The 20,931-nt window shown below is 41.2% G+C and overlaps 1 protein-coding gene across 4 annotated transcripts in view; it reads left to right on the top strand.

Moving 5' to 3' along the window:
- Positions 1-20,931, top strand: part of WARS2 (tryptophanyl tRNA synthetase 2, mitochondrial) — a 96,703-nt gene that overhangs the window by 65,301 nt on the left and 10,471 nt on the right. For all 4 annotated transcript variants that reach the window (XM_086717949.1, XM_025912147.2, XM_086717950.1 and 1 more), the window contains 2 exons: positions 12,090-12,170; positions 15,956-16,041. In XM_086717949.1, coding sequence (XP_086574075.1) covers positions 12,090-12,170; positions 15,956-16,041 — 167 coding nt within the window. The remainder of the gene's footprint in view (positions 1-12,089; positions 12,171-15,955; positions 16,042-20,931) is intronic.

The following is a 20,931-nucleotide window of genomic DNA, read 5'->3' as shown; positions in this document are numbered from 1 at the left end:
CTGTTTTCCATAGTAGTTGGACCATTTTGCGCTCCCAGCAACAAAGGTTCCAATTTCCCTGTCCTCACCAGCCCTTGTTATTTTCTGGGCTTTTTGTTTGTTTGTTTTTGATAGCAGCCATCTAATGGATATGAGGTGATACCTCATTGTGGTTTTAATGTGCATTTTTATAATGATTAGTGATGTTGAGCATCTTTTTATATGCTTGTTGGTCATTTGTATATCTTCGGAGAAATGTCTATTCAAGTCCTTTGCCCATTTTCTTAAATCAGACTGTTTGTTTGTTTGTTGAGTTGTAGGAGTTATTTTCTCCCATTTTGTAGGTTGCCTTTACGCTTTGATTGTATATTCTTGATGAAAAAAAGGTTTTAATTTTGATGTACTACAAAAAACCTCCATTATTTTGTTGGACCTAAATTCCCAGGGCTATTGGACATGCCCACACAGAAATTTAAAATAGAAGCTACTAAAAAATGGATTTTATTTTTTTAAATTTTTTAAAAGTTTTTATTTATTCATTTCGAGAGAGAATCCCAAGCAGGCTCTGCACTGTCAGCACAGAGTCTGATGGAGCATTCGAACTCTGGAAATGTGAGATCTTGACCTGAGCCGAAACCAAGAGTTGGACGCTTAACCGACCAAGCCACCCAGGCGCCCCAAAATTGGATTTTATTTACAAAATAAGCAAACTGTCTGCCATCAAGTTCTGTACAGGATAGCTAACACTCTTCCTTCCTCAAGGTAGCCAATTTTGAGAGTTGCTTGTGGTAGATTGTTACTGTTTTAATTATTCATGTTCATTTCCTGTAAGAACAGGGATCAGCCAACTTTTTCTGTAAAGGCACAGATAGTAAATATTTTAGGCTTTGCAAGCCACATGCAGTCTCTGTCACCCCTGCCATCACCACCACCTCTTCTCCTTTTCCTCCTCCTGTTTTGCCTTCTCCTCCCTCTCACTCTCTTTTTTATTTGATTATCCTTTATTTATTTTTGAGAAAGAGAGAGACCAGGGGAGGGGCAGCAGAAGAGGGAGACAGAGAATCCCAAGCAGACCCTGTGCTGTCAGCCAGAGCCTGACGTGGGGCTCGACCCCACAAACTGAGATCATGACCTGAGCTGAAGTCAAGAGCTGGACGCTTAACCAACTCAGCTACCCAGGTGCCCCTATTTGATTACCCTTTAAAAATGTAGAAACCATTCTTAGCCCATGGACTGAACAAACACAGTCCACAGGCCAAAGGCCTGTGAGCAGTAGTTTGCTAACCCTAGCAATAGTTTGCTAGTCGTATGAGGATTAAGTGCCCTTATCCACTGGCATGTGACTATGAGTGCATCCTATAGGAGAAGTGTCTATTCCTACTCCACTGATGTTGGGTTCCTCCATATGACAGTAAAAAGTGAGTGGGCATTGTATACATGATGCCTAAACAGAACCTTTAAAAACAATTTCCTGTTTGTTATAACTCTGCTGCTCTTTTCTTCTAACTTGAGAATGGCATGTTCCAGATAGGGAATACTCCTTCCGTTTGGGTCTTGGAATGAGAAGGTGTATAAGATAGAGCTATAGCCAGCCTTCAGCTACCAATATATAATGTGTATGAGAAAGAAGCCATTGCTCTAAGCCATTTATATTGGGGGATACTTGTTACTCAGCATAGCCAAGAAATAGCTGGCTAATATAATGCAATAGGTTTTTTTAAATCCATATATACACACATACATACATATACACAATAAGCAATACAGTTTAGATGGGGATGACTTTTAACTCAACTGCAGGCTGATAGAAGCTGTTTACTTAGCTTTGGAAATATTGGACTAGAAAACATATAGAAAAAATCCAAATGTGTACACATAAATACTGACAGTTGAAGAGAGTGAGTGAGAGTTTATCATTGATAACATACTGCTTTTAATTAAGATCAGATCCCCAAACAACGTTCTGTGAAGGGGATTTGTCATGGGGATGATGAGTCCAATAAAAATACTCAGCCTGAAATTGTTGGTTTTGAGAAGATATGATAAATGGGAATTTGTGAGTCTGAATGATCTTCCAAGTGTTCTAACCAAAATTTACAGGGCCTGATTCCTGGGAAGATCACAGTGTTTCTATGGGAAATAGTAAAATCCTGAGGGACACTGAGGGTATTTTAGACATTTGATCCACTATTTACTGAACCAGCTAATTGCTTGAATGCATTTGATTGCTACCTAACAGCTATAGCTTTGGGAATCATGGTATTCTATGTTCTTTTTGTTAATTAGATATTTTTAGAGAATAATGTAACACACATTCATGTTTCCAACAGCAAGGGTGAATAGTGTTAACATTTTGTCATATTTGCTTGACTTTTTTTTTTTTTTAATTTTTTTTTTTCAACGTTTATTTATTTTGGGGACAGAGAGAGACAGAGCATGAACGGGGGAGGGGCAGAGAGAGAGGGAGTCACAGAATCGGAAACAGGCTCCAGGCTCCGAGCGGTCAGCACAGAGCCTGACGCGGGGCTGGAACTCATGGACCGCGAGATCGTGACCTGAGCCGAAGTCGGAGGCTTAGCCGACTGAGCCACCCAGGCGTCCCAAGTTTACTTTTTTTTTTTTTTTTTTAATTTTTTTTCCACGTTTTTATTTATTTTTGGGACAGAGAGAGACAGAGCATGAACGGGGGAGGGACAGAGAGAGAGGGAGACACAGAATCGGAAACAGGCTCCAGGCTCTGAGCCATCAGCCCAGAGCCTGACGCGGGGCTCGAACTCACGGACCGCGAGATCGTGACCTGGCTGAAGTCGGACGCTTAACCGACTGCGCCACCCAGGCGCCCCATGCTTGACTTTCTTATATTAAAAAAATGATTCTGAAGTTGAGGTCCCCTTTAATTCTTCCCCTTGCCACTCCCCATACCCCTCCTCCCTGCATCCCTTTTCTCTCTCCCCAGGCAACCAAAATCATAGATTTGGTGTGTGTCAATCTAGCCAATCTTTCATACTGGTTTTCACATACAATTTCACGACCAATATATAATATTTTTATTTGTATGGTTTTTAAAAATTATATAAGTAATGCCATATTGGGGTGCTTGTAGCAATTTTCTTTTCTCATGCAGCAGTATGTTTTTGTGATCTCACATTTATCCATATAAATCTAGTTCATTTCTTTTATGTGTTGTGTAGTGTGCTATTATATAAATATGCCACACTTTATTTAGACATTTCCCCATTAATCAATCTTTAATTTCATTCATGCATTCATTTAACAAATATTTATTGAGCACTTACTGTGTTCTTGGTACTCTGCTAGGTATTCCCATTGCTTTGCCACCATGGTACTCATAACGATAGTAAATTTTCCAAACATAAGGTATATGCGGTGATAGTTATTCAGAAAAACATTAAGGGACATTAGGAGTGTCACTGAGGGAGACAGATTGTTATGTTAAACAGTGCAGTCTGGTGAGCCTCCTTAATGATATTTTAGCAAAAAAGTTAAGGTGAAGGAGTCAGCCAGGTGGCTATCTGGGAGAAGAGAATTCCTATCACAAAAAAGAGCCCTTGCAAAGCCCCTAGGGTGGGAACATGCCTGGTGTGTTCAGGGAACCCGAGAAGGCCAGCATGGCTGGGGAAGAGGGAGCAGAGAGGGAGGAGGGCTGGAGGACTGCAATCACAGAGGTTACAGGGTTGAACAGGAGTCGATGATCGTGCCTGGTCATGTAGGCCATTATAAGGACTTTGGCTTTCACTCAAAGGAAATGGGAAGTGCTGGGTTTTGAACAGAAAAGTCGCATGATCTATGTTTTTAAAAGATCAGTTCAGCTGTGTTGAGAATAGATTGTATGAGCAGTCAGGTGGAAGCATGGAGACCAATCAGCACGTTATTACAGTAATCTAGGTGAGGGTTGATGGTGCCTTGGACCAGGGTGCTAGCAGAAGTGTTAAAAAGTGGTAAGATTCTGAATATATTTTAAAGGTAGAATTAACAAGATTTGCAGATGGATTAGATGTGGAGCGTGAGAGAAAATGAGGGGTGAGAATATCTCCAAGGTTTTTGCCTAAGTCACTGCAAGGATGGAGTTGCCACCAACAGAGATGACATCTGTGGACAGAACAGGTGCAGGATGGAAGAGTGGGAAGTCAGTTTGGGATGTGTTGAGTTTGAGGTGTCCCCTAGGTATCTATGTAAAGATGCTCGACAGTATATAAGTCTAGAGTTCAGCAAGGTGGTCTGGCTGAAAGTACAAATTCAAAGGTCATCAGTTATATAGATTGTATTTAAAACCATGATTACAGGGGCGCCTGGGTGGCTTAATTGGTTGAGTGTCTGACTCTTGCTTTCAGCTCAGGTCATCTGATCTCACGGTTTGTGAGTTTGAGCCCTGCGTTCGGCTCTGTGCTGACAGTGTGGGGCCTGCTTGGAATTCTCTCTCCCTCTCTCTCTTTCAGCCCCTCCCCCACTCGTGCTCTCTTTGTCTCTCTGTCAAAAATAAAATAAACTTAAAATAGTATATTTCCAGGGTTGTGCATCCATCACCACAATCAATTTTAGAACACTTTGTCACTCTAGAAAGAAACGTTGTGTCCATTGCCCTCTCCACCCACTCCCTGGCAACCAGTACTCTTAACCTTGTCTTCTGTGGATTTGCCTTTTCTGAACCTTTCATAAAAACGGAATCATACAGCGTGTGTTATTTTGTGATTGGCTTCTTTCATTTAACATAATGTTTTCAATGTATATCCATGTTTTAGCATTATCAGTACTTCATTTGTTTTTATTGTTGAATAATATTCCACATTTTGTTCATTCATCAGTCAACAGACATTTGGGTTGTAACCACTTTTTAGCTATTGCGAATAATGCCGCCATGAACATTTGTGTAAAGCTTTTCGTATGGATATATGTTTTCAGTTTTCTTGGGATACACCTAGGAGTGAAATTGCTAGTCATAGGATAGGTAAATCTATACCTAACCTTCTGAGGGGCTGTTAAACTGTTTTGAAAGTGGCTGCATCACTTTGTGTACAAGCGTTCCACCATCAATGTATAGGGATTCCAAGTTCTCCATTTCCTTCCCAAAACTTGTTATGGTCTGTCTTTTTTTATTTTAGCTATTCTAGTGAGTGTGAAGTAGTATTTCAATGTGGTTTTGATTTATCTTTTCCTAATGACTAATAATGTTGACCTTCTTTTCATGTGCTTATTGGCTGTTTATCTTCTTTGAAGAAATATCTTTTCAAATCCTTCTCATTTTTTACTTGGATTTATTTGTCTTTTATTGTTGAGTTATAAAGCGTTTTCTTATATATTCAGGATACAGTTCTCTTATCAGATGTATGATTAGCAAATATCTTCCCCATTTTGTGAATCATCTTTCACTTTCTTGATGGTGTCCGTTGAAACACAAAAGTTATTAATTTTGATGAAGTCCAGTTTGTTGATTTTTTTTCTTTTGTTGCTTATGCTTTTGGTGTCATATCTAACAAGCCACTGCTTACCCCAAGGCCATGGAGATTTACTCCTGTGTTTTTTTTTCTGAACATTTTATAGTTTCAGCTGTTAACATTTAGGTCTGTGATCCATTTTGAGTTGATTTTTATAGATGATGAGAGGTTAGGGTCCAATATCATTCTTGTGCATGTAAACATTGCATGTAGATATTCACTTATCCCATCACCATTTGTTGAAAGGCTATTCTTTGCCCCCATTGAATTGTCTCAGCACCCTTGGTGAAAATCCGTGGGCTGTAGATGTGTGGATTTATTTCTGGGCTCTCGATTCTATTGGTCTATATATTCTATCCTTATACAAGTACTGCACTGTTCGATTACTGTAGTATTACATTGACGGATTTTTGGATGTTAAACCAAGCTTGCATTTCTGGAACAAATCCCACTTGATCATGTTGTGTAATTCTTTACCTATGTTGCTGGATTTGGTTCATTAGTATTTTGTTAGGATTCTTGCATCTATATTTGTAAAGGCTATCAGTCTGTAGTCGTCTTTTGTCGTGATGCCTTTGCCCGACTTTGATACCAAGATAATACTGGCCTCCTAGAATGAGTAGGGAAGCACGCTTTTTTAATTTTCTGGAAGAGACTATGAAGAATTGGTATTTATTATCTTTAAATTTGTAAGAATTCTCTAATGAAATCCCGCACACACTTAGGGTTCACTTTTGTCATTGCTGTTTGTTTGTTGACTTTCCTTCATCAATTCTGTAAAGTCTGTCTACACTGCCATGTCTAGCCACTTCAGTCTCTGTTGGGTTAGCTTAGTGTTCAGGTAAAAATTGAACAGACATTTCCAAATGCCTTGATCCTGTATTCTTGACCCTTTGCTGAGGGATTTATACAGGGTCTGAAGGTGGGGCAGAGGTGAAAGATTAGGATCTCTTCTGGACATGTGCAGAGCCCTGCACGTGCGTGTGTCCTTTTAGATGCCCTCGAATATGTCAGTCAGATCTTTCCCCAGTACCCCATGGCCATATTATTTCCCAGCTTTTTCCTAGTTTTTAGCTAGCCTCTTGTTTTCCCCTACTGGTATCAGCACCTCAGACAGCTGCAGTATTAAATCATTGCTGCCGATTATTTCTGGAAAATGTCCTACAGATAGGGTTTTTACCACTGAGTGGGCTCGAAGTGAGGTCCATTAACAGCAAGCCCGGCCAGTGAGGTTTTTCCACAGAGGTGTCAGACAGCTCAAGGAGTGACAGTTGTATGTAGATGAGAATTGACTTTTCGAGAAGCTCCTAACCCAGTCTTTCCCTTCCAGTGGCTGCTAGGCTGCTGGTTTTCAGAGCCACCACAGACATGGGCAGGGGTGATGGGAATAGGATGAGTTTAAATGCCGCACAACTCTGTTTTCACTGAGATTCAGATTATTTCTGAAGTAGGTACTCTTGCCATTATGGCAAGCCTTTGGTTCCTTTTCCAGAATTCTATAAAAATTGCCTTTGACAATTTGTGCTGGTGGTCTCATTGCTTTTATGGAAGAGCAGATTGTCAGAGGGTATTCCTCTGCCATTCCAGAAGTCCCTCCACCTTATTTTAAACACCAAAAATTGTAAGCAATCCAAACGTCCACCTTCGTAGGATAAATTGTGGTATATTCATACAATGGAATACTATAGCAATGAAGATGAGTAAACTATTGCATTCAACAACATGAATGAATTTCATAAACATAATGTTGAGTGAAACACCAAAAATTTTATCTTATCCAAGAACAAATGTAGACTTGCTAGCTTTTTATCTATTTTTGTAAACTGAACACGCCCATGAACTTGTACCCAGAATGTTCTTCATGCCCCTTTCCAAATAACCTGTTTCTAAACCTTGATATAATTTGAATTATTTAGTATATACTTTTTTGTGTCTGGCTTCTCTCACTCAACATTATATTTATGAAATTCATTCATGTTGTTGAATGCAATAGTTCATTCATCCTCATTGCTATAGTATTTCATTGTATGAATATACCACAATTTATCAATCCTATGTAGGTGGACATTTGGATCGCTTACAATCTGGGGTTGTTACAGTGCATTCTGCACATATATTTTTGCAAACATATGTGCATACTGTTGTTAGATATATACCTAGAAATGGAACAACTGGGCCGTTTGTTATATGAATGTTAACTGTAGATGCAGTCAGTTTTCAAAGTTGGTACACCAATTTACATTCTCACAGTAGTGAAAAGTATTAAATGTACCCAGTATCCTTGCCATACTTGGTTTTATTTGACTTTTTCATTTTAATCATTCTGATGTGTATGTATGGGGTCACATTATGACTTTAATTTGAACTTAATGCATTTGGTCCATTTTTATGGTGCTATCTGCTTTTTTCTAATTAATTTGTAGAAATCCTTTATATTTTGTATATCAATATATTCTGTGTAGATTTACAAATATCTCCTTCCACACTGTGACTTGTCTTTTCCTTCTTTTTTTTTTTTTAAGTTTATTTATTTATTTTTGAACGAGAGAGAAAGTAGAAGTGAGGGAGGGGCAGAAAGAGAGAGGAAGAGGGAGAGAATCCCAAGCAGGCCCCACACTGTCAGTGCAGAGCCTGATGCAAGGCTCAAACTCACAACATGAAAGCATGACCTGAGCCAAAATCAAGAGTCGGACACTTAACCAAATGAGCCACCCAGGCGCCCCATGTCTTTTCCCTCTTTAAATGGTAGTGTTTCAATGGAGTACTATGTGGCAATGAGAAAGAATGAAATATGGCCCTTTGTAGCAATGTGGATGGAACTGGAGAGTGTGATGCTAAGTGAAATAAGCCATACAGAGAAAGACAGATACTATGTGGATCCTGAGAAACTTAACAGAAACCCATGGGGGAGGGGAAGGAAAACAAAAAGAGGTTAGATTGGGAGAGAGACAAAGCATAAGAGACTCTTAAAAACTGAGAACAAACTGAGGGTTGATGGGGTGTGGGAGGGAAGGGAGGGTAGGTGATGGATATTGAAGAAGGCATCTTTTGGGATGAGCACTGGGTGTTGTATGGAAACCAATTTGACAATAAATTTCATAAAAAAAATAAATGGTAGTGTTTGATAAAATTTTAGTAAACTTGATGTTGTTTAATTTATCAATATTCTTTGCTATTTACGTTTAGTAGTTATCGGATCCTGTTAAGATTTTTTGCTGGCTAAAGGAAATCAAATGCAATCAACTGATTTAATTTTTTCTGCAAAGTTTTAAAAGCACCTACGATTTATGAAGAATATTTTAGTCTACCTTGACGAACAACAGTGCTTTCCCAAGAGTGTATTTTATGAACGATTGTCCTCTTTCATTCACAAAAGCATCCACAAAACATCAAGCCTTAGGATCAAACCCAGCAATTCCATTGAGTATATTTTCTCATCCCATTTGTTTCTACTGGACTGTCTTCTATTTTCAGAGATAACAGAGCCTATTAGATGTGAAATTCTCTAACTTTTTGCTCTCCACTCCTATCCCATAAAATAGATCCTCATCTGTATTTATTTCCCCTCTTCCTGCTTCAGCGGAAGACATTTCATAGAAAGTGGGTCTATCCCACCTTAAAAAACAAAATAAAATATGGGGCGCCTGGGTGGCGCAGTCGGTTAAGCGTCCGACTTCAGCCAGGTCACGATCTCGCGGTCCGTGAGTTCGAGCCCCGCGTCGGGCTCTGGGCTGATGGCTCAGAGCCTGGAGCCTGTTTCCGATTCTGTGTCTCCCTCTCTCTCTCTGCCCCTCCCCCGTTCATGCTCTGTCTCTCTGTCCCAAAAATAAAATAAAACGTTGAAAAAAAAAAAAAAAAAAAAAAACAAAATAAAATTTGTATTCTCTAACCCCTACTAGTTATTATTCCCATCTCTCTCCTTCCTTAAAGAAGGAATATCTTACGTATGCGATAAAATTGCACGGAACTAAATATACCCACACAATGAGTGAGTATACTACTGGTGAAATCTGAATAGGGTAGATGGATTGTATCCAATTCAATTTCCTGGTTGTGATATTGTAGTTTAGTCATGCAAGATGTTGCCATTGGAGGAAATTGGGTGAAGGTGTATTGGGTTGCACTGTATTATTTTTTTACAGCTATATGTGAATCTACAATTATCTCAAAATAGAAAGTTAAAAGTCTTTCTGAAACTTATCCGTAAGAGTAATTACCATTTATTGAGTGCTTGCTGTGTGCTAGGTACTGTTCTAAGCACTGTCAGGTGGATACTGTCGCTAACCTCATTTTATACATTGACAGAACAGGCATAGAGTGATGGAGTCACTTACACAGGGTCACCCAGCTCACACGTGGCAGAGCTTAGCATTCAGATCCGGGCAGCCTCGTTGCAAAGGTAGAGCTCTTCACTCGGCTACACGTCTTGTGTAATCTGCCTTCCTGCCACCTTGTCACACTTCAACCCACCCCTCCTTAATTTAGCTCCCATCCCACTCACTCGGCTGAAACTGCTTTGCCTGGACCACCAAGTCTGTTACTAAATGGAATGGATTCTTCTGGGCCCTTACCTTTCTTCCCGCAGCCTTTGGTATTGTTCATGCATTCAGCCAGTATTTACTGAGCACAGGGCGCCAGACTCTGCTTTTCTGCTACAGCTGAAGGATGTATGTATCTTCACTTGTTACAACTCGGGGATCAGAATTTTCGGGCCCTGCTGACTTGCTTGTGGGTGGTTGACAAGCCACCTTCTGTGTCCCATGCTTTTATTTTTCTGTAGCTAAAACAGATCAGATTGTTATTTTGTTTGTTTCACAACATTTAGTGGGAATGACTATATTTAGATACTGTTTCCACTTCTCCCCAGACAGAAATCTGAACCTTTCCAAGCAGTTGTTGTGAATATGGATACATTAAGAGAGCCAAATCCTGAAGTATTTTACCCCTTCTTATACAATTATTAATGATAAATGATTAATGATACAAATGATCTGAAAGTTGCCTTTGACTCTTTACCTACCTTTTTCTGTATAAGAATAATTTGGATTATTCTTATGCCCCCTTATATGGAAATACCAGGAAGATCACTGTATAATATTAAGTAGGTTTCATTCCATATGTTCAAATAAAAAAGCCACTCCAAGGAAAATACTTGATTTCATGAAAACACGGTGGAAGCTTTTTGCATATCATCAAAACTGAGCATTGAAGGCCAAGTTGAAGGAAAGGAGTCAGTCGTCTCGTCTCTTTCTACATATGCACGGTTATTTTTCTGTATTTTCATTCCTTTCCCTAATTCAGTAAAGGAGAAAAAAAATTTTCTCCTACTTCTTCATGCCAAGAAAACAACTCTTATTTTATTAGTTCTAATGGGAATGTGTTTTGCTTGATGATTGGAAGCAACTATAATCCTCCTGCTCCCATGCAGGGTTACTGTTTTTGTCTGTTAGCTGTTTGTTTACAGCAGCAGTTAGCAATTTGTATGGACAGTGCTGTTCTCAATGAAACCCAAATGCCTCTTGGAAGAAAGATGACGGATTCAGCCCAGTGACTTGCAAAACTTTAAAAGCAATTCCTTGTCAAACATGTGAAAAACAACTCTTCCCTCTCCATGACTCGAGGAAAAAAATGAGAAACTATCTTACACCAGATGGTGATTCCTTGCTAGTAAAATGGGCCAGGGCTGACTGGGCCCCAGTGCTTCATGTTCCCTTTGCAAAACCCACAAAGAACACATTTGGGGCCACTTTTCAGAGTTGGCAACAGTCTCTGCTTTTTAAGGAAATCATATGGACACCAAAAAAAGCCACAGTGGATGAAGGGCTCGGAATCCCCAGAGTCCAGAAATGGGATACTTAGCCTTAAATTCTAAGTCATCAATTGGAACCTGGCCTGGACCCAGGAATCATCCCAGCTGTTGCCAGGTTTGGTTACTTGATTAAATTTGGTTAAAACAAATTGAGAAAAGGTTATATTCTCTTGTTGACTACAGCTCTTTTTAAAAAGAAGATGGAGGGAGGAGGAGAGGGAGAATGGAGCACAAAAGAAGAAGGAAGGTGGAGGAAAATGGAAACGAAAAAAACAAAACAAAACAAAACACCTTTGGAATGATGAAGTGATTAGCAAATTTCTAATTACTCCAGATCTAAGAGATTCAATCACTGATTTTTAGGCCAGAACCTTCCTCTCCTAATACTATTTACATGTAAGGTATTATAGTTGCTTTCACATATTTATAAGTTATTTAAAGAGGATTTGAGAGAGAGAGAGAGAGAGAGAGTGTGTGTGTGTGTGTGTGTGTGTGTGTGTGTGTGAGTGCGCATGCATGTGTCAATTTCCTGGCTTTTTAAAGATGGAAAGGATGCGTCGGGACATAATGAAGCCCTTTCACTGACGACCTTGAAGCAGAGTCTGGCCAGCCACTTGCTAGGGGTGTCGTGAAGATCTAAACACTAGAATAGTAATTGTATTGGTTAGTTTTAAATTTTTCTTCTTCATCTCAAATGCTGTGCATTATGAATCAGCCCCCTTTGCCTGTCGTTTTTTAAATTACCTTGATTTGCACTTTCCGTCACTTGAGGTAACACCTGTTTACTCTTGCCTTATATGCAAGAAAACGTTGACCACCTTCGCTAACGTTCTGTTTTATTTCTTTAGGTGTCTGAACACACACAGTTGAGTTGGATCCTTACCTGCCTGGTCAGACTGCCCCGGTTACAGCATTTACACCAGTGGAAGGTAAATGCTGGTGATCTGATTAATAAATAAGGAGTTCAAAGCTATTTTTTTCTCCTGTTTATATTTGTGTTAGGCTCTGGGAATCCTGCGTTTACTCGCCTCCCTGGTCTGTTACTCACTAGTGGCTAGAACAGCATTTTAACCTCTCTGCCTCAGGGTCCTAAATGGGAAGTAAGAGAGTTCTCCAAAATTTCAACTTAAAAATAGGATAGGGGAGCCGAGGTGTCTCAGTCGGTTGAGCGTCCGACTGCGGCTCAGGTCATGATCTCACGGTTGGTAGGTTCAAATCCCCGCATCGGGCTGTGTGCTGACAGCTCAGAGCCTGGAGCCTGCTTTGGATTCTGTGTCTCCCTCTCTGCCCCCCTCCCTGCTTGTGCTCTGTCTCTCTCTCTCTCTCTCTCTCTCTCTCAAAAATAAACACTTAAAAAAATTTTTAATAAAAAAAACAGGATAAAAATGTCCAACTTATTAACTATTTGATTTTATCTGTGTAGGTTGAATCAGAGCGATCTTTGGATAGATTTGGTAATGACTTAGAACATTATAATTAACAGACAGTCACAATTTCTGGATTACTGGGCTCTGAAGTTGCCTCCCATCTCCACTGTAATTAACTGGCAGTCAGGCTCAAATGTTTCCATTGTGGGGAGAGGAAACAACATATTTTATTTAACATTTATACAGGTTGAGTCCAGGCAACAGTTCAAACCCACAGAAAAATGAAGGCTGTACTTTTTCTAGAAAGCTCAACTGAGAAAGATAAAGTGGATAATTCATAGTACTTCACTCCCATTTATTTTTGCAGTTGGATAACCTGAGGGTAGGTAGCCCCCATGTATGTCAGCCTTGAATTTCAGTTTCAAGCTTCTTTCCAGCATATTTTCAGGGCCATTGGTTTCTTCAAAAGCTGGTCCAGAAACCTCCACGTGAGTCTCAGCAAGAATCAGAGCTTTCAAGCGGCCGGGCCTAAATAAGAGGTAGAGTTAATACTGTAGAATCATTACCTGCCAGGAATTAGAAACAAAATTTTTTAATGTTTTCTACCATATCTTGGTTTTAGGCAAGACTTTGCCATTTGATCATAATACTCTAAGTTGAATACTGCAATCCGTTTTATAAGAACTGAATACTAACTTAATGGGAAATGTTCCCACTTTAAAATCGTGTCCGAGGAGCTCCTGATAACACATTACTAGTGAATGCACAAGATGGTTTCCCCCACTACCCAAAACTAGAACATTCCTCTTTCATAAGCCACAGTGGAGTAGAACCAAGAAGCACCTTTTCATAAAGGTGAAAATCCTCTTCCGATTTCTTCCAGTTATCAAAAGCAGGCACTACCGTAAGTCATTTGCAAAAGCAAAGTGGCATAATGAGAACTTTCAGGTAGCAGGGGAAACCTATATTCTGGAGAAGCCTTCCCTCCAGTCCATGATATTTTATTTGTGGGGAAAAACATGGGTTTCAAATGCCAGCCTTATCCTAGAGCGTGTTCCTGCCTTCTCTGGTCATTCCTTCATTAACAAATACCATCAAGTCTCGTATCACATTAGGCGCTGGGGTTACAGCAGTCAACAGGAGGGACAGAGCCACTCTCATGAGGCTTGTCATCTATTTGGGCAGAGACAATTACACAAGCCATCAGAAAGTGTGAACAGTGATCAGAGGGGAGAGTTCCAGGACTGTAGAAGGATCTCCGAGCACCTAGCTTGGTTTTGATTAGGGGGGATAGTAGGGTAGAAAGGTGGAGTCAGTGTTGCTTGAGGTCAGGGTTATTTGGAAGATTCTACAGGGAGTAACACAGATGTAAGGCATCTGAGGCACATAATAGACACTCAATAAATATTAATGCTCTCCACATCTCCCCCTTCCTTTGTAATTTCGAGATCCAGTATTCTAATATAGAAAGACTAGGAAGCTAATGCAGTAACAGTTTTTAAAAACTGGGTTCTTTTCCCATTTGCTCATTTCCAAATTGAGCTTTCATTATCTTTACCCAGTGATCATTGCAAACTGGGCTTTGTAGTGGACATTGTAATCAAGAGATGTACTGAAGGAATTATACGTTCAAACTTTTCAAGTTTCCTTTGAATGCCTTATAGCATTAGATGCTATAAGCCAGAAACTACTTGAAGTAACCTAAAGAGTTAACTTTGTACCTGACTTGTGGAACATTGACATTAAGAGGGTTAAAGAGGAGCTGTTGCTTTTCAAACCCAGACTCAAAGGGTGTATCTGCATGTTGGTTGGGGAAGCCCGAGTGGTGAGCCCATGAACTTGGTCCTCAGAATCATGCAAGTGTATATATTCAGTTGTTCAGTTCATTCAGAAATAATCAGACCTCAGGGAAGTGATTCATATTAACTAAATGAATAATGTCTGTACACCAAAATAACCATGTTTCATTTTACAAGAGAGATGCTTAGGCCTTGAAGCAATGACCAGTAAACTGTATGCAATATTCCCTATTAAGTAGTTCTGCCCAGAGCACTGTTACCAAATGTTCTGCCCAAATTACCTGTTATCAATGCTTAGCTGTGGCAAGGGAAATGCTATCACTAGGGCTTATGTTCGGTGGGTACATACTCGTAGCTTGTGGTTGGTATCCATTAATTAAATACTTGTCGTATCTCTTCTGGTGTTACTATCAGCTTCCCCATTAAGGAAACACTTTTCATCTATACAGTCTGTCTTGTACACTGGAATCACTTTATGCCCTCTAGTTTTCAGTACCTACAGACCAAGACAGATTCACAATTGATTAGATTAAAATTTTCTCTTAGTTTCGTTTTTTAAATGCCACAACTTTTTGTTTTTGGTTTGGTTTGGCTTGGTTTTTTAAAGAATTTTTTTTTAATGTTTATTTATTTTTGAGAGAGACAGAGAGAGAGCGTGAGAGGCAGAGAGGCAGAGAGAGAAGGAGACACAGAGCCCAAAGCAGGCTCCAGGCTCTGAGCTGTCAGCACAGAGCCCGATGCGGGGCTCAAACTCACAGACCGTGAGATCATGACCTGAGCCGAAGTCGGACGCTTAGCCGACTGAGCCACCCAGGCGCCCCTTGGCTTGGTTTTTTAAATGTGATTTTAAGGGGGACCTCACATTTTGGTCAACAGCACAGGGTGAGACTTTCAGGGAGGTTTCCACAGACACGATATGGTGTTTGATGTTAACTTATCAAATTAATTAATTTGCAGGAATCTAATTTCATTATATTTTCTGACCTTACTTGTGAAATACAGAGTTCATCTGATTTGGAAACTAGAAATCCCCCCCTTTTTTTTTTTCATTTTATTTGTGTATTTTTTAATGTTTTAATTTACTTTTGAGAGACAGAGAGTGCAAGCAGGGGGGTGGGGCAGAGAAAGAGGGGGACGGAGGATCCAAAGCGGGCTCTGTGCTGACAGCAGCGAGCCTGACGCGGGTCTCGAACCCAGAACCATGAGATCATGACCTGAGCCGAAGCCAGACACTTAACTGACTGAGCCCCCAGGGCTCCCCAAAAACCAGAAACTCTTATACGCTTGTTTTAATTAAATGGATAAGAAATAGTGGCCGTGCAGGACTCGTTAGAGGGGCAGTGGTGAAGTAGATGTCCCTTATTCCTGCCTGAGCCTGCAGCATGAAGACAAGCCAGCCCCATGGCTAGTGTTGCTAAAAGGAACTGAGATATAATGCTAGTCCTGGTAGCTTCAGATTACCTTTTGCGTGCTTTAAAGATTTCTTTATTTAGCAATATAATTAGGTGCATGTCGGATTTCATTCTCTCCTCTCTCTTCACCGCACAGGCAAAGACTGCCACCCAGAAGCATGGCGGAACCGCGGGCCTGCTCACGTACCCAGTGCTCCAGGCCGCTGACATTCTGCTGTACAAGTAAGGAGCAGAGCTTACCTCTGGTCTCACACGTACTCATGCTGACAGGAGAGTGAACCGATCCCGAAAAGATTTGGTTCGTGGGGCAAGGGGACATAGAAAGGATTGTGTGAATCAGTTCGCGTCTATTCCCCAGTAGGAGATACAAAATGATAGAAGTATGTTTCCATATGGAACGAGTAACGTTAAGGGCTAACACCTAAATAGCACTGGCTACGTGTTCAAAACTGTCATAAGTGCTTTATGTGCATTAGCCCACTGAATCTTCACCAACCCTTGTAAAGATAGCACGACTATCATCCCCATTTCACAGATGAGGAAATTAAGTTAGTGATTTGCCCAAAATCATGTAGCTAGCAAAGCTTGGAGCCAGGACTTGAGTGTAGAAAGTTTGAGTGCAGAGTTTTTGTGCTCTTTTTTTTTTTTTTTTTTAATGTTCCTTTATATTTAAAAAAAAAAAATTTTTTTTTAACATTTATTTATTGTTGAGAGACAGAGTGCAAGCAAGGGAGGGGCAGAAAGAGGGAGACACAGAGTCCTAAGCAAGCTCCAGGCTCTGAGCTGTCAGCACAGACACGGGGCTCAAACTCTTGAACCGTGAGATCATGACCTGAGCTGAAGTTGGACACTCAACCGACTGAGCCACCCAGGCGCCCCAATGTTTCTTTGTATTTTGAGAGATAGAAGGAGAGACAGACTGTGAGTGGAGGAGGGGCAGAAAGAGAGGGAGACACAGAATCCAAAGCAGGCTCCAGGCTCCGGGCTCTCAGCATGGAGCTCAAAGCGGGGTTCGAACTCACGAACTGCGAGATCATGACCTGAGCCGAAGTCGAATGCCTAACCCCCTGAGCCACCCAGGCACCCCGAGTTTTTGTGCTCTTAACCACTCTGTAATATCTACTTCCCTGGTAATAATTAAACTTCAGGGGTTTTAAGTGTTGACTTCTACAATCTAGACTCTCAAGCAAGGCAGTTTAATACAACTTGTCTGCAATTATGGCAGTCAACCCATGCTTTCCAAGACCTTAGCGGCTAGCCGCATGGACTGTTGACAGAGGAACTGAATTTTAAATTGTGTTTCAGTGTAATTAATTTAAGTTTGAATGGCCACCTGTGCAAGTTTTTCAGCATGATGTAGAGTTGCTCTGCTTGTCCCGGACCCACAGTCCATGCAGTCAGCCAGTGCTGTCCTTTATGGCCTCAAACCCTACAACCAGAGGCCGCCAAGGCCTGCCCTCTCTGACTGCTGGCCAGAGCTTCTGACCTCATCCCTCTCCCAGTTCTTCCCTGCCATCCCCAAGTCACCTCCCTCAGCCCTCCATTTGGCCTTCTAGAGAGAAAACTTCCCAATCAGCACGCGCATAGCCAAGCCTTGCTACTATGAACACTTCTGATGAAAAAGAGAAACTCCGTGAATCTTTTCCCCCCTCTACAGCCTTGATCCTTCCCTAGGAAAACTAGAATTCTTTGCATGTAATTATGATAACAGCATGGAGATGATTGGATATGTACCTTGTAAGAGTCCTTGTGCAATTAAGATGGAAACAGCCAGAAGAACAGCCTCTTAGCTTTACAAATAAGGAGTGTCGTTTACTACACGCAGGCTATCTTTAACTCCATTTCAAACGTACACATAAGGATTGTGTGTTGTTTGTTGTATTAACTTGAATACTGGATTCCCAACAGCATTTACTACTTATAGTAAACTTTTGACTTAGCCTGGAAAATCCAGAACACTTTTCTCCAGGAGTAGCAAAATGAAAGTCTAATAAAGATCTAACATATCTTCCAGCAAAGTGGCATGTTTTCTCACCTGTAAAATGGGAATCATGATTATCATGCACAGGATTATTAAGGGATTAACATGAAATATGGGCCAGGAAGTGCTGTGGCTGGGATCTGTCAGTTGGTCATAACTAGTGATGATTGTCTTTAAGGATTATAAACTCATGTGAAATTTCACTTCCCAGGGGGTCTTCTGTATAGAAGCAAAGGCTGAGATTTTTTGGCACCAGGATATCGAGCCAGTTGATTTCCTTAACAGTTCAAGAACTACAATGTAAAAGTCCTCTAAGCTCAGGGCTGTGAAAAAAGAATAAACTTGAACAAAAGTGACTTCCTCCTTTGTGATACCAGGGAGCACAGAGAGGGAGGGAACTTTTCAGGGCTCTCTTTCATTTTCCTAGCTTTACAGATACAGCCCAGTGAGGTTGAGCAGTTTATCCAAAGCTGCACAGCCTGTCAATGGACAGGGAAGCATCAGAGCATGATTATGGCCTCCTGAGGCCTGTGCTGACCCTCCTTAAGGAGTCAACAGTTATATTAGGGGGCAAGATCATCACATAAGTAACTAGGACAATACAAGGTCATATATACTGAAGTGATGACAAATTTATTTTTACCAGTTGCCCAAAAGACAATTGGCAGGATGATAAAATCCTGCAGTTTCTTTCATCTATAAAGTGGGCCAATGGGACATAGCTCAGGGGTTATTAAACAAATTATGTGTGAGTTGACATCACCTACTATATGCTCACTACACACATTTTAAAAGTACAAGCAACATTTTAAAAGGCTGACATTGGCAAAAGTAGCCCAAGGTCCCCAAATCTGACACATATTCTGCCTAAGCTTGTGGATGTCTTCTTCGCTTACAGAAAACAGTAAGTATTTCAGATGTTGCTGGTATACTTGAAGAACTTTCAGTAGCTTCCTGCCTCACTTTGCCCTGACACTAGCAGGTTCTCATAGTTAGTTAATGTTTCCAAGGATAAATAATATCTTTCTAGCATCAGCTACCCTCCAGCCCACTCTCTGGAAGCAAAGAAGTTATCATACTGTATATAAATATTCCTTTTTTGACTTCTGATCCAGGGGCGCCTGGGTGGCTCAGTTGGTTGAGCGTCCGACTTCGGCTCAGGTCATGAACTCGTGGTTTGGTTCATGAGTTTGAGTCCCGCGTCGGGCTCTGTGCTGACAGCTCAGAGCCTGGAGCCTGCTTCGGATTCGGTATCTCCCTCCCTCTCTCTCTCTCTCTCTCTCTCTCTCTCCATTCCTCCCCTATTTGCATTCTGTCTCTCTCTCTCTCTCTCCATCTCAAAAATAAAGATTAAAAATATTAAAATAGTGGATATTTGAAGAGAGACAAAATACCCAAAAGTAGCATTTGCTCGTAGTATTATTTTGCATCTGCATTATTTTTCTGAATATCCAATTTCAAATAACTAGCTATCTGTTGAGTAAATGTTTCTCTCTCACTTTCTCTCTTTCTCTCTCCACACACACACACACACACACACACACACACACACACACAGTTGTAATGAACATACAGCAAATACATGTTAAGTACTTGTACTGCCGCTAACCCAGAGAAAGGCACCATGCATGGACGTGAGGCAGAGGGAAAGAAGGAATCAACATGAGGGGGGCATTATTTGGCAGTCGCTGTACTAGCCACAGCACACCTGTCATCTATTCAGAGTTTGGGACAGCTCTGTAAGGTAGGTAAGTGATATTATCCCCATTTTACAGATAAAGAAGTGAAATTTTAGAGTGGTGCCACGAAGTCTGCTCGGATAGAGATGACAGTGGTTACCTGGGCCAATCGGTTTCTTTCTCTCAAGAATGCAAACAGAGAAATACAGGAAGAGGCTGAGAAGATAGTGAAAGCAAAAGCTGACACGACATAGGAAAATGGGGAAACAGAGGCCTCAGGAACTGTGAGTCAACAGAACCAAGACCCGCCAGGAACAGAGTATACAGAGTCTGATGACTGGTCAGAAACGTCACCCTTGGTAATATTCCAGAGAAGAGCGTAGTCAGCCCTAATGTCTGAGAATCAGAATCCGACCACTGCCATTGAGGACAGCGGAGATAATCAGTTCCTGAAACTGCTTTGGAGACTTCTGGCTGTTGAACTACATCCTTTCTCTATGAGGCCGGTCTGCCCCCAATTTGTATGACATCCTGAAAGCTGCCGGCCACATCCTCACCCACAACTGCCAAGCAGTAGTGTCTCCTCTTGGTCTTTGACTTTCCAGCTCTGCGGCAAGTGCCTGTGGTAAACCAGAAGCCTCTGGAAATGTGGCTTGCAGGCTGCTAGCCCCTGGAAATAGAGAAATTGCCTAGAAGGGAGAGGGTGGGGCTGAGATGTCAACAGATAACCCAGGACACTCTCCTGAAAGCAACAGGAAGCTCTTTGTGATTTTCAGGACAGCGTGAGATGATCTGATTTATACTTTTAAAAGTCAACTGATGGAAGTACAGAGAGTGAGTTGCAGGGGCCAAGAGCGGCTGGGGCAGTCTGTTCGGGGCTCTTTCACTAGTCTGTCTGGACCGTGATGGTGTCGGTGAAGATGAAGAGAGTAGGCAAATTTAGGAGATTTGGGGAGGAAAGAGGGATAGAGCTTCCCGATGGAGTGGTGGGTATGAGAAGGGGGTCTCAGTGACCCCGCATTTCTGACTCGTGGCTGGATGGATGGTGTCGCCATCCATGGAGACTGGGAATACTGTAAGTGGACTAGCCAGAGGAATTTATAACTTCACGTGGTGTTTTCTCTCCTCAACTTCACTAGAGGTAAAAATCTTCATTGTATCTCTCACAAGACCCAGCACCAGGCCATGCACATCATAGTCCCGAAGTCGGGAAAGAATCCCTGAATTAGACATCATTACGGTATATCCAACAAGCAGCCAGTGATGGTGAATTCATCCTTTGCAAAAGGAAAAACAGCACCAAACTCCACCCCACCCAGGCTGGTTAGAGGCAACATCACTGAAAACTCACCAACATAACCAAAGTAGGAAAAAAAGAGAGGAGGACAAAATTCTGTGAGCAGATATATGTAGGCAATGATTATTCATCTGGACACTAATTTTGCTGGAGGG

Source organism: Puma concolor, chromosome C1 (assembly GCF_028749965.1).
Source record: "Puma concolor isolate L17-30 chromosome C1, mPumCon1.1.hap2, whole genome shotgun sequence".
Taxonomy (NCBI): Eukaryota; Metazoa; Chordata; class Mammalia; order Carnivora; family Felidae; genus Puma; species Puma concolor.
The sequence above is the reverse complement of the archived record's forward strand: the minus strand, read 5'-3'. Positions and strand labels throughout refer to the sequence as shown.